This window comes from Eschrichtius robustus, chromosome 5 (assembly GCF_028021215.1).
Source record: "Eschrichtius robustus isolate mEscRob2 chromosome 5, mEscRob2.pri, whole genome shotgun sequence".
NCBI lineage: Eukaryota > Metazoa > Chordata > Mammalia > Artiodactyla > Eschrichtiidae > Eschrichtius > Eschrichtius robustus.
The window spans coordinates 67,114,311-67,128,954 of NC_090828.1; the positions used below are offsets into that span (position 1 = coordinate 67,114,311).

The 14,644-nt window shown below is 35.1% G+C and overlaps 1 protein-coding gene across 7 annotated transcripts in view; it reads right to left on the bottom strand.

Moving 5' to 3' along the window:
* Positions 1 to 14,644, bottom strand: part of SCN2A (sodium voltage-gated channel alpha subunit 2) — a 95,791-nt gene that overhangs the window by 77,365 nt on the left and 3,782 nt on the right. For 6 of the 7 annotated variants that reach the window (XM_068544972.1, XM_068544971.1, XM_068544967.1 and 3 more), the window contains 5 exons: positions 13,655 to 13,773; positions 3,267 to 3,356; positions 2,411 to 2,539; positions 1,744 to 1,835; positions 588 to 860 (listed from right to left, as the gene is read on the bottom strand). In XM_068544972.1, the coding sequence (XP_068401073.1) occupies positions 588 to 860; positions 1,744 to 1,835; positions 2,411 to 2,539; positions 3,267 to 3,356; positions 13,655 to 13,773 (703 nt within the window). Of the gene's footprint in view, positions 1 to 587; positions 861 to 1,743; positions 1,836 to 1,930; positions 2,023 to 2,410; positions 2,540 to 3,266; positions 3,357 to 13,654; positions 13,774 to 14,644 lie in introns of all 7 variants that reach the window. The other variant, XM_068544974.1, reaches the window with a different exon arrangement.

Genomic DNA, 14,644 nt, shown 5'->3' on the forward strand with positions numbered 1-14,644 from the left:
GATTGATACCAAAGAGATAAACTGGAATAAGAATATTATAAAGGTAGGTTTTGAGTTTACACTTTCTCATCAATAAGTAACTTGCTGGACTGAGGTTGCTTAACTTTCTGATGAGTACACAAATTCAGATTTCATCTTAGTTTCTCCATTTCCAGATACATCATATGCACTCAATACATATATTGAGTCAAACCAAATAGGGGCAGATTATTTTTCCTCAGTCTTCTTAATAATCCATTTCAGCAAAATACATTGAATAGTCCAAACTACTGATTTATTTATTAAGATGACTGAAAACTCCTGATCAATCCCTAACAAATAAATATTTTTGTTTATAAAGCATTATATTGTATTGCTGTCAAGACTGGTTTAGGAAAAGAACACATCTTCAAATGGTAACTTTTATCACGTTGATTGAAAGATAAGGAAAAAGGAGTAAGATACCATTTGATTTCTGTATCCTATATACTGTCTTAAATTGGTCTAAGTAATTTGGTTCACATCAAAATTGAGACAATTTTCACTATATATATATTTTTAATATTTAAAGGACTAAACAGCTTAATGGTTAAAAGAGTATATCTTACTTTTATCTTCAATATATTCATCCCAGTTAAACATGCTCACTGTCCTATTGAAAGTGGTACCATTCCCATCCAATGAGTTATTAAAGAAGGAAGTGATGTTTATTTCAAAGGAAGAATTATCTGGGGGCCATTGCAAACATTTGTTTCGCAGGTTGCCCATAAACAGCTGTAATCCTATTAGTGCAAACACGCTCAGACAGAACACAGTCAGGATCATTACATCTGAGAGCTTCTTCACCGACTGGATTAGGGCGCCCACGATGGTCTTCAGGCCTACACATAAAATCAAAGGGAGGAATTTAAATATACTATTCGACAGCTACTTCACAGACAAAAACATCATGAGCTTGTCCTGGAAAATAAAGATGTCATGCAGAATGCCAACAATATTAGTTTAATGTTTGTGACTGAATAACATTTTCATGAAAAGCCTGCTAGCTGGTGAAAATGAATGAAAGCAGAATTTGTATGTTCATTAGAAAACCGTGAATGGAAATAAACCAAAAGTGTATTTCCAAATACTCCTTAGAGCAGAAGAAATGGTTTTGTTATTCATGCTTAAACATCAACCTTGTATAAAATTTTTGCCTTTATTTGCAGATGTCTTACTCCCTAACCTCTTATTGATTTTATAAAAATCTATATGAATAAAGTAGTAAGAAATCTTGAAGCCACTGAATTATGAGGTTATATACTTGTGAATTCTGCAAGCTTGAGTATGGGTTAAAAAAGGAAGACATCTGAAAAATGAGCCCCATGCAGCACTCATGCTATCCCTTGCTCTTTCATTTATCTGAAGTTAAGAAAATTACCAGTTTTAGACCTAACTGGTCAAATCTGCAGCAGTTTGAATGCCTTACAGTTTAGCTTCTATGCAGAAAGCTTGATGTTACAGGACGCAAACCACGTAGCCTGTTACTGCAAATGCCTCATGCAAAAACTTGTTAAACTCAAAGGCTGATTTAGAACAGATCATTTTAAAGAAAGCAACTAGTAAAAGCAAAGAATCAAATCCACCCAAAATATGATGTACTGATTCTTGCTTTTTTACAAATTTATTTGCAGTAGGTGAGAAGCAACAAGGCTTACGCACAAAAGCTGTGATTGTAGCACCAATGCTGCTAAAGTCAGCCTCGGTGTTTAACCTAGCTCTCACCTGGAATGACTGAAATTGTTTTCAGTGCTCGGAGAACTCTGAATGTTCTCAACGCTGAGACATTGCCCAGGTCCACAAACTCTGTCACATATCTGTAATAGGGAGTTCACACACAAACACAATAACAGAACACAAGAAACAGTTGGAGATATAAGGGGCCTACCACCTTATACCAGTTTCTTCTTACCTGGAATTACAGAAATAGTTTTCAAAGCTCTCAAGACTCTGAAAGTTCGAAGAGCTGAAACATTGCCTAGGTTTACAAATTCTGTTACATACCTGTAGAATTAAATCAGAGTTATTCAGAATTTAGGGAAATCTAAGTCTAAGTTGGTCTTTCATCAAGATCTTTCAACTTCAATGAGTGTTGTCATCAGATTTCCCAATTAAGAGAAAAATGGCATTGTCATCAATCATAATCTCTGTTACTTGGGTAACTTATTTTATTGCTTTACAGCACTAATTGAAATCAAAGCCATGTAATTTACTATGATAGTCCCTAATTTCTCCAAAGTGCACAATCTGATTGGAAGAAAAATATCCTAAATTCACATAATAACCAAGAAAAATGCTTGATCTGTTAAGGGAAACCACCAAGGAGAAATACAGTGTAGGCTCCCACTAATGACTTACTCTTCCCGGATAGAAAATGTATTAAGATACTTACGCAAAAGTAATGACTGTGAAATCCAACCAATTCCATGGATCCCGTAGAAATGTGAAATCTTCTAAACAAAAGCCCCTTGCAAGTATTTTTATAAGTGATTCAAAAGTGTAAATTCCTGTAAAGGTGTACCTGAGAGAAAATAGCCAAGCCCACATTAAAGATCTAGTAGGTAATTTACATGTACATGTCTTAAAGGAGAAAAACAACAAATACAAATTAGAGGCTTCCATATAGTTCTATATTGGTCTCCCTATAATGTAGACCTTATGTAGTACTTAAGGAAGAAACATTACATTCTGAAAGACATTCTCATTGACTATAAATGAGTATTGTACTTGCTACATTAATTCATTTGAAGGCCCAAATAATATGGTTCTATATGAAGATATTACCTGAAATACACTAGTTTTGGTCTAATTTAAGGAAATAGTTATTAACAAAAATAAATGAAGATTTTTTGTTTAATAAAATGTGCATCATTAACAGCCATGAAATATATACTAATAAAACATAGAAAGGTGATAGCCATGAGGAAAAGAACATACAAACTGGGTATAATTTTTATCATCAGATATTAGTAATCACTGATGACCTTTGAAAGAGTGTGAGACTCATAAGGAAGATAAAGAGCTACAAATATTGGCAGTCAAATCAGTGCAGTAATTGGAGCAACTTAATGAGCCAGTGCAAGCTTTGTCCTACAGAAAATCAGTGGTTGAAATGAACTTGAATCACTGTCTAACTGGTTTGTAGTAGCTAGTAAGACTTGCTAAAGAAACTGATGAGGTCTCAAGATATTAAATGCACATAAAGGGACAACAATATTGCAAGATTTTTTTTTAAATCTTCTACTTACTCCACATTCTTTGTCCAGTCTGGAGGATTACTCATGGTCATAAATACACAGTTGGTAAGAATAGTGCACATAATGAGCACATTGAATAAAGTAGAAGAATACCGTCAAGGAAGACAAAATTTAGTGGAAAATTTCACTTTCATACACCATTATGTCTTTCACCACCATGAAGTTTAGAACTTTTATGCCCTTATTATTTTATTATTGAGTTTGCTTTTTCCATTTCTGTAATTTCAACAACTCCATAACCAAGTCATGTCAGGCCAAGCCATCAATTATTTGGAGGCTACTTATGTGATTTTAGTAATGAAAAAGATTAAATGAACAGAAATTAGCTCATTGGTAAATAATTTATCAATTTAAGTTTTTTTCTTTCTTTAATGACAGACTCAATGACTGAAGTGCAAGCTCAGCATGTATGAAGACTCTGACAAAAATTCAACAAGAGAATTCCAGTAATTACAGTCGTCCCACAGTATGCGTGGGGGATTGGTTCCAGGACCTGTAGCAGATACCAGAATCCACAGATGCTCAAGTCCCATAGTGGGCCCTCTGTATCCATGGTTTCTGCATCCTCAGATTCAAGGAACCGTGGATCCTGAACACTGTACACCACCTACTGTTGGTTGAATCTGTGAATGTAGAACCCATGGATATGAAACCCGTGGATGGGGAGGGCCGACTGTAACTGAATGCATTATAACTCCATCCTAAGGGTCACCTGAGTGGAATATCTTCAATAAAATTCTTTGTAAGTGGAGTATATAATATACAGTGATTGCTCATTAAATTCTGAATAGTAAGAGAAGATGGCTGGTGTTAGTACTGACATTTCTTGGGTTTGTAACTGTGGCCAAATTACTTAATAATTTCCCTAAGCCTTGGTTCACTTTGCTATAAAAGGGAGAAAGAATAACCATTTCACAGGATTGCTGTCAGGATCAAATTAGTTAAAATATATTAAACCTCCTACAACTTAATGTGCCTTGTACATGGTAGATACTCAATACTTACTTAATTTCCTAAATCATAGAGAACACTACTTATAACAAAAATGTGGTTTGTTTCACTCTACCCCACTTTGCCTGTGTAGACATAGCCAATGCAGTTCACTCTCCTTTATACTGAAAAACAGCAACAAAAGCTCTTTAAGAAAACATTCAGTAGTAATACTTGAAATAACTTTCTTTCATAGTTAATAAAAAGCACAAGAAGGATTCAGCTGTACTTATGCAAAACAAGAGCTTTATCAATATAGATTTAGAAACTTTATAAAAATTCCAGTGAATAAATGCTAGTAATATCACTTCTCACTCTTTATTTTTATTATAAATCTTCACATTACTTACACATAGCAAAATAGCACGATTTTAAGTGTAGTAAAATTGAATAGTGTTGTGTTATCTATGTGTTGTGTTATGTATTATGTGTTAATCTATAAAGGAAGCTTCTTTGCACTCGTAACTGACTTTAGTCAAAGCAATCATTGATTTTTCATTTTGACTGGCAGTGATGCAAGGCACATGCTTAATTCTCAGCTTGTTAAAATGCATCCACATGAAAACAGTCATAAGTGAATGATGTGGATCAGCCACATGAGGGCACTACAACCTAGAGAACACAGAAAAACACCATTTCAAAGAAGAAACATTTTTCCTTTATTGCTAAAAAGAAACAAAAAGTAAGACAAAATTAAAGATGACTTGCTATTAGTATATAAAACTAGAGAATCCTCTGTGTCTGTTAGGCTGCTAGGCTCTACTGGAGAAAATGACTCCCCTTGGTGGGTTGGCACCATTCAAAATACATGGTTCCCAGCCTCACCCACACTCAACACAGTCTAAATATTTCTCCACTTCACTGCACCTCCTACTCTGCAAAGACAATTCCAAATATTCTCCACTCTTCTCTGATCTCCAATCTTCTTCCTTCCCTCCCCATTTCAAACTCATGACCTTATTTCCTACTTCACTGAGAGAAGAGATAGGATCAGAATGCCATATCTTTACTTCCCACCACCAAATTGACAAACCTCTCTGTATTAAGATCCTTTCCTCCTTCTTGTTTCAATGGGGGGAGTTTTCAATCTCTCTACTCATACTCTGGACACCTTCCACCTTTCCAGAACACTTCAGAAATCTCTTATCTCTTCCTTCTCTTATCTTTAACACTTCCCACTCTATCCACCTCTTCCTATCAGCACAAACTTGCTTAAGTCTCTCTTATCTTGGAGGAAAAAAAGAAAATACTTTCCTATAACCCACAATCCTCTAACTACTTACTACTAACTACTTCTCTTTTCCATTTCACAGCCAAACTTCTTGGAAGAGATGTTTATCTTTACTTTCCCTCATTTATCTATCACATCCTTAGCCTACCAGTTTTCTTTCTAAATATGACAAACATCTTCATCTTTTGTCCCTGAAAACAAAAGGATAATTTTGAGTTCTTATTTGACTTGCTCTCTCAGCAGCATTCGACAAGCATGATTCTTCCTCCTTTCATTATGTTCTCTTATTTTTGCTTTCATGAAGTCCCAATCCCTTGATTTTTCATGTCTCATGGACAACAATTTTTTTGTATCCTTTGAAATATTATATTTCCCTTTTTGAAAAGGACATCGGATATCTAAGCCATTTTTCCCTCTCCTGCTATATTTATCCTAGTAAAGCTCATCAACATACATAGCTCCATTTACATGCCCACTGATCTCAAATATTTCTCTCCAGACTAGCCCTCTTTTCTGAACTCAACTGTCCATGGTACCCAATTGTACATATTACATCTGCACTTATGTTTACTCATCTCATTGACACTTCAAATTTTTTCAGTTCTAAAACTAAACTAAAAATCTTTTCATCCTATCCCTCTGCTCCTCTCAAATACTGCCCCTTTGACATCTCTGTATCACAGAAAATGGCTCACGATCCAGCCAGGAACCTAGGAGCGATCTTGCATTTTTCTCTTCCCTAAACCTCCACATTCAACTTAACACCAAATATTGTCAATTCTACCTGCTATGCCTGGATTCAGTGAAATTTTTCCCCAATCCTCATATCACTACACAGCCCAGGTGTCCATCAAATCTAACCTAGATTACCGCAATTTCATCTAAACTGGTCTTTCTGAATCCATGTTTGACTCCTTTCAATCCTTTCTGCATACTGTACCAAATGACCTTTGTAAATGTAATTTCAATAGCTTTCCACTACCTTAGGACGGCGATCAAATATCTTACAATAGGAGGTCTAACTCCTCTCTATTTCTCCAATTTCAGATTCTTTACTCTTCATTCCACTCTCCCCAGTCCAATATTATTGCAATTGTTCTAGGTCATGGAATTAAATAAGCTCTTTTTCAAGTCAGGATCTTAGCAAATATCACCTCTTTTCCCTGGACATGCTCTCTACTTCACCTAGCCAATTCCAACTTTTTCTCCAGCACTCAGATTAAAAGTTATTTTCAGTAAAATGCTGTGCACAATAGCACATTTCCTGATTAGGTCTATCAGTAATATATACTTGTAGCACCTGATACCATTCCTCCAATGACTAATTTTAACACTGATTTTTTTTCTACTAGGCAGTCAACTTCATGAGGGCCATGTCTATATTGTTCACCACTATACCCTTGCCATTTTGCAGTGTCCATTGGCTACTGAATGATGTCATTTCGGAAGATTGTTTATTACTAAGTGAAGTAAATTTTCCCTTTTTAATGATATATTTATTAATATGGATCAGAAATACAGCATGAAATTTGTTTTCACATATATCAAGTTCACAAGTTTCTACACTTTTTTTGAAAGAGAGAACACTGGATAAATATAAAGTGGAAATTAATAGCCTCATGAGATTTATGTCACATAACAGACTGAGCCATGGTTTTATGACCCTTAAAAATATTTACTCCTTATAATGATAAAAATTAAGTATATATAATAATGTAAAATATATATTCAAATATTAATAAATAATAGAAAGAGTGAATATTACCCAGTAAGTCAAAATTAATAAATCATTACACTCAAACTCGTGTTTTTCACATTGTATGACTATCATTTTAATAATAAAAAATATGCTTAAGTTAAAGATCCTGACAGATGCTCAGAAAGGAAAGCAAATAAAACTATTTTGCTTTTAAACCAAATAAGAGATAACTAGAGTCAGGTTTTTATGCTTTTAGTTTAATAGATAATCTCTAAATAGAGAGTTTCAAAATCCATTACTTTTTAAAATCACTATACATTTATTTTATCAGTCACATATCTTTAAGATTCTTGGAGTTTGGTGAGTGACTGAAATAGTAGGGTTTCAGATAATGATAACAAATATACAAATATGAAAAAAAATGTAGACATGGTATTGGTGATACCATACATTGAAAAAGTATAGAAACTCCATGTCAAGGCAGATTTCAAGGAGTTAGAACTAGTAACAAAATGCATATATTTATTTTCTAAATATATATTCCATGACATCAACTAAAGTACATTTTTCGAAAGAACAATGAATCCTAGAATAGTATTTCCTTAAGAGACTTTGTATATAAAATAAAATAGAGGTAGATTAACCTCACATAATATCAGGAAAAAAAGGATTTTTAAATCTATTAATTTCTCTATACCAGGTATTAATAAAAATGTGTTAACCTTTTGATTGATACTAACTTGTCAGTTGGCAAGTCTAAAATATTTCCTATGTGTGTATTATGAGGAAAGACTTCAAGTTTATACTGAAAATGGTTTATGTAACTTTTGACATGGAAACTAGATGTCTACCCCTATATCCACGTAGGTAGGATGAAGCAGCATGAGTTTTAAAGTGATGAACTGTGGGATCAGATGCATCCTTTACCAAACACATGGGCTTCAGCAAGTTAATTCTTTAAGGCTCAGTTTTCTTGTGTAAATGCAGATAAGAGTACTAATACTTTTCTTAGAGGATACAATCATTTTTATTACTATTAATTATTTGTTTATTAAACATAAAAATGTAGGGCGTTTCTTTGTTATTCTTAAGGAGAAGACATCGTTTGTTCTGTCCAGGGGTTTTGTAATAATGCATAATATCCAGAGAAGTTGCAGAGAAATTTTCAACTTAAAATATATATGAACTAGAGGTAGAAGATAGTTTTATGTAAGAGGTTTTCTAACATAAAAATGGAGAATTCAAAGCAAAGTAAGACAGGCCTCTTTCTACATATTGGTGCATATTTGTGAGACAGCAGAAATATTGACTAAATGTCACATATATATGTGACACACACATAATGTTAACTCTTGAGTTGTTTAATTTTGTTATTAACAAATTCCTAACTATGTGATAACTTTCGAGCATTGAAAGCAGGAAAAATAGAAATCATAAGCTGTTCACCCTCCTTTCCCTTAGACCTATATAATTTTTGGGTTTTGATTTCTACATAGATGAAAACCGTGATTTTTTAATCTCTACATAGATACCATATAATTTTGGGATGAGCTAAAAAGCTTGCTTCCTATTTAATGAAATAGTAAGTTGGAGCCACTGAAAATAACCTTTGAAATACACAGAGACAGAGATACTGGCAATGCCCCCAGTACATTATTTATACCTGAGGGTTCAGAAATCAGTTTTCTTCTGTTGGATGGAAATTGCAAAAGGCCTAACCTGAAGTTTTAGCTCTGCCACTTATATAAAATGTAGTCTTAGAAAAAGACTAAACATGTGTGGGCTTCAATGAACTCATCTGCAAAATGAGAAGGTTGGAACTGACCACATTATGTTTTTTGGTCGACTAACAGCTCCTAACTCTGGTGCTGTATAAACATTTTGTTTGCAAAATCAAGCCTCAAGACAGTAGAGATTTGTACAGAATTCTTTGTGGAATTCCTTAAACAATATGAGAGTGTTCCTTTGTTAATCTTGCAGCAGCTGCTCCTAGAATTGTAGCTACTACTACCAACAATAGCTGTCCTAGCTACCAGTTATCACGTTCCTACCAAGTGCGAGTCATGGTGTCAGGTACTTACGTAGTTATTATTACTGATGCATAAATAACGATTGCAATTTTATAGATGGAGAAACTGAGATTCAAACCAGTTGGAGTAACTTGGCCCAAGGTCATGGAGCCAATAAGTAAATCTCAGAGGTGGGGTTTGAAGCCAGGTTTTCTAAAACCAAAAGCTGTTTATTTTCCTATCCCTTATGAATGATAGGTAGTTCTGCATTATTGTGTGATTTGGAGTGTTTCAGGTCTTTGCCATCACTTTAAATACCATCCATACACTGACATCTCTCAGTTATACCTCCAGCCCAACCCTTTTCTGAACTCCAGACTTGTATTTCCATTTAACTTCTCAACTCCTCCACTGAATGTCTAATAGACCCCTCAAAAAAAAATATGTTCAAATCCACGCTTCTGATTTTACCCAGCATATCCCTCCACCTAATGTTGTCCCAAGCTCAAGTAACTACATTTTTCTTTCTTGACCAGACTAAACACTTGGAGTCTTCCTTAGCTCTGCTCATTCCCTCACACCCCACGTCCAATTGTTCAGCATATCCCATCAGCTCTTCTGAAAAACACATCTAAATTTGATGACATTTGCTACCCTCATTGTTTTCACCAAAGGCCAAGACACCGGCGTCCCCTGCCTTCATAATGGCAGTAAGCCCCCAATCTATCTTCTTGCTTCCATTCTTTCGCCCCAGGCAGTCTGTTCTCCACGCAGCAGCCAGAGTGATCTTTCTCAAATTTGAGTCAGGTGATGACACTCTTCTGCTGAAAACCCTCCAGTCATCTCTCCCCATCTCATGCGGCATAAATTTGGTGTCTTCACCATGGCCTACAACTTCAGCCCCGACCTTCACTCTCACTGACCTCATCCTCTCCTACTCTCTGCCTTTCCCACTCTCCTCCAGGCCCTCTGGGCTCGTGGCTGATTCTAGAGCACACCAGGTACACTTCCACTTTTATCCTTTGCCTTCATATTTGCTATTCCCTTTTCCCCTCAGATTTCCATGTCTCACTCCCTCACTTCCTTTGGTTCTCTACTCAAATGCTATTTTTTCAGAGAGGACTTCCCTGATCATATGATTTAAAACAGGACCTTGCCACTCTTCTCTTTTTACACTGCTTTATTTTTCTTAATAGCGCTTATCACTAGCTGACACTAGCTGATTTATTTTTATTACCTCTCTCCTCTCAAACACACACATACACATGAATGTAACCACATGCGAGCAGGGACTAGGTTTGGTTCTATGTTGCATCCCAGTGTCTAGAAGAACACCTGCCACACAGTAGGTACTTAATAAATATTTGCAAATGAACAAATGAATGAGTAACAAATGCAAAGTAAAGGAGAGTGTGCATATTAAAGTAAAATAATAAAAACTGACATGCAACACATTGAAAATTCTGATAGGGAATTTTAGGAATATGGATTATTTTTTACTTGTTTACTATCTAGAAAATATAACCATATTTTATTTAACTATTGAAACAAGGTAATGGGCACATCAACAGCATTTTCAGTTTTCAAAATATACCCTGACAAAAATATAGTAAGCATAAGATTTTTCTGCCAAAATCAAGAAACAAAGCTAATTTGATATGCAACAGCTCCTAATGAAGATAACAACTCTTTAAGAAATAAGTCAGGATTTTCGTTGGAAAAAGAGATACCAATCTAGGTTTAAAATACAAATTTCTTGATTGTGAATGGCCATTTTCTGGATTATAAACTAATGATAATAAATACACAACAACCCCTTAACTGTGCCCAAAACCCACCATTACCAACCCCAAGCATTTTTATCTTATAGCAAAAGACACTTGAAGTCAGAAAACCAGGATTTGAGTTTAGGATTTGCGTTGTGAGGAAGAAGACAAAATCACTGGGAAAATCACCTGCAAACTGTACAGTATTATTTACATCAAAGTTTACTAGGATCTCCAGGCAAATGTGCCTTATCACCACAAGACTGAAGAATGTGTCTATCAGTCTACCTGCCTTTTCTCATATCTCTACTCCAAGGTGAGATATCTGAAATATAATATTTTAATTCAGGCAATCAGAGATTTTTAAGAATCTACTTTTTCTACGTTGGAAGAAATTTGTAACTATATGCCATTTGTAAGTTTCTGGGAGAGTCAACCGTTCAGTTTGGCAAATCTTAGATTTACCTGGCTGCCTTCACATTTCAACTTGCACCACTGCAGGCCTCCTAACAACTTTGCCCCTTGGAGGTTTTCTTTTTTTCTGGGAAGCAAGTGCAAACCTTCAAATTCAAATTGTATCTTGATTCCTGAATAGCCCCCACCATAAACTCAGTCCTCAATGCCTAGAGTCTCTGATCAGAACTTCTAAAACTGCTCTCATCCTCTACCACTGGAAGTCTCTTTTCCCAGAGGGCGTAAGGTTAGGGTTCCTGGGTCTCCTAATACAGAATTTTTTGGAGTGGAGATTATAGATTTTCAAAAAAATATACTATCTCCCCACAAAAGTTTTAAAACAACAACAAAAACGACAAAAAAATCCTGCCTTTTCCTTTACCATTGGGCTTTCTTAATTTTGTTTCATCATTCAGTTTCAAGAAAAATAGATTTTTCTGACCTCTTCAAACCTTCCATTTTGTCACTTGTTTTGCATCTAATTATTTAACCTCTTGACTCATTTGTCACTTATTTATTCAATATGTACTCTCTCAGTATTTACTATGAACAGAGCATTGGGCTAAGTCTGAATTTTCCACATAATTTCATGTATAAATTGTAATTACATAGGGATGTACAATTATTTTTAAATATAATAAATAGTTTATGGAAAGATTTATTCAGTGCCCAGATTATAAATACTCAAACATAATAATGGACCATAATTTATAGTTCAAGAGACTCAAATCTAAATCTCAATTCTATTATTCATTCCTAAAGCTAACTCAAAGCATTTTTTCTCCCTGTACAACTGGGTTCTCTTACTTGAAAAACAGAGGTAAGGAATCATTATTGCTTAAAAAAAACTCAGAAGAAATTATTAAATGTTAAAACATGAAATTAAAGTATAAAATTAAAATATGTTGATGTCTATGCAAAACTGGGGGGGTGGTGGAAAAGGAATGACCTAGAGGTTAAAAGGAAACTGAATTCCAGAATGCCACGCTTCTAAAGACATCATTTGCCACAATGCCAGGCAAGTCTGGGGACATGCTTTACAGCCCCTCCACCCAGAAATTAGATGACTTCCCTGTACCAAGCTTATCCCATCCTTTGAATTCCTTATCTTTTCTAATTCCTTACCATATCTAATTCAAATATTTTCTGGGCCTGCTAGAGGAAGTAAGTTTTTACTTTGTAAACCTTAAAGCCAAGCCCTGGGCTGACCATGTTGTAAATTGCAGGCAATGACTCTTTCTAATTAGGAAACAAAATTTAAAGTTGTCCTACCTAAGACTTTGCTTAACTTTCAGTTTCCCCTTCCTTACCTTTGGTTCCTGATATATATCAGTTCCTCATCCCAAGGCTTCTGTGCGCTTCCTGTAAATGCCTCTGCCTAGCACAGCCCGTCTTGCAAACCTTTGCTTCCTTGGTTTTTCCAGGGCTGGCTGTCAGCCAGATCACTGTCCCTGGCCTGGAATAAAACTTCTCATTCACAACTATTCTATTTAACCTTCAGGAGTAAATCAAATCACCATCTCCCACCAAGGTGTCATCAATCCCATCTCTAGGAAGTAGATACTTCATGAGGAGAATGAAGCATGAAATGAGGATGTATATGGATAAATAGAAATTAAGCCTTTGGAAAGAGATCATTGTAGCAGGACCTGAGACTTGAATAAAACATAGGAACAAGTGACCCAAAAAAGTGACATTTGAAAGGCTAATGTGTATTCCATCACAATTATAAACATTTACTAACTCAAAGCTTTCAAATGTTAAAATGAAAAGCAGAACGTAGTAAAATTCAGATCAAAAAGATATAAAATTGTATAATTCAGATTATGCATATATTTTCCAAATGTAAAGCAGTGAAGAAAATTAGCTCACAGAATTTACCCATTATATAGATAACCTTGTAAAATTTGAAGACTTATAAAAGGAGAGCCTGGTAATACTGTCAAAATTAATGAAGAAGTCTTGGATGTAGTAGGCAATTCAGAAGGGAGCAGAGGAGAAAAGAAGAAAGAAAGAAGTAGTAAGTCAGGGAAAGAAGAAATACTTGGAAGATGGGGCAAAGTGTTTCACTTACCTATGATCCCATTTTGCAATAATGCTAACTGTTGAGTAAGAAGGAAAAAAAAAGAAAGAGCACATAACATTGCCAACCACGCATATTTCTGAAAAATTCCCAACTCAGTAAGTCAAAGAGCAAAATCATATTAAATGACTATTTGAAAAAAGGATATGAATGTACCAAAATCTTAATAGCTAATTTTCTAATAGGGTTGAAGGGAGTTAAAATGTACAGGGCAGGGGTGGCACTGAATCGAGAGATTGCTTTCCCTTTATTCAATACTATAAACGTCTGAAAAAGAAAACAAACACATAAAACAGAATTTTGAATCTTAGTATTAAAATTAAGACCATTTTAAGAAAAAAGTGAGACAATTTTTTAGAAATATTGTCTTATAAAATAATATAATAATATACTAATTACCAACATATGACATGATGCTATGAACTTTCTCTTTCTGAGCCCTATAAACTCTCCTAAATTTGGTAAGTGATATGAGGATTTAAAGAACATAAAGAAAATCTGTAGTCACTGCTATAGGAATACTTAGCATCCTTATCAAGTTTTAATATCAGTATTTTAAAACTGTAATTATAATTCACAAAGAGCTCAAAAATGAGGCTTTGATTACTTTTTCAGTTAGATAAAAATTTTCTCAGAGGAACTTCAGGGTATTCCAGAGGTGTTGTTTGATCACACTCTTTTTTGGTCATTTAAAAGCCACCTGCTTTTATTTCTTCTGGGGGGAGCCATGGAATGGGCAAAGTTTATGGTGTGAAGGAATAAACCTGCTGAAAATCAAAGTACCTTATGTAGAGCTAGATATTGTAAAGAGGAATTTGGATACTACTCTGGAAATATTATTTTTAATGCATAAAAAAATATACTCCTTTTCTTAACTTTCTGCTTCACCACACTGTAAGGTGAACAGACTTTTGCCCTTCCTCATTTCCCCACTGCAGGATGCCCCTTCAGTTCTCTGCCTGTCCTGGACATGGGTTCAAGTGAGTGCTTCCAAAAGGCTTCTAGGGTAATGGGGCCATTACATGGTCAAGCCCACCTAGTACCCTAATGATACTTCAGACAGAGGGGAGGAGGCGCAACATTCTTCACCTGACATCCCTGGCACTAGCCTGGAAGCAATTAGCAAGTAGGGGAAATA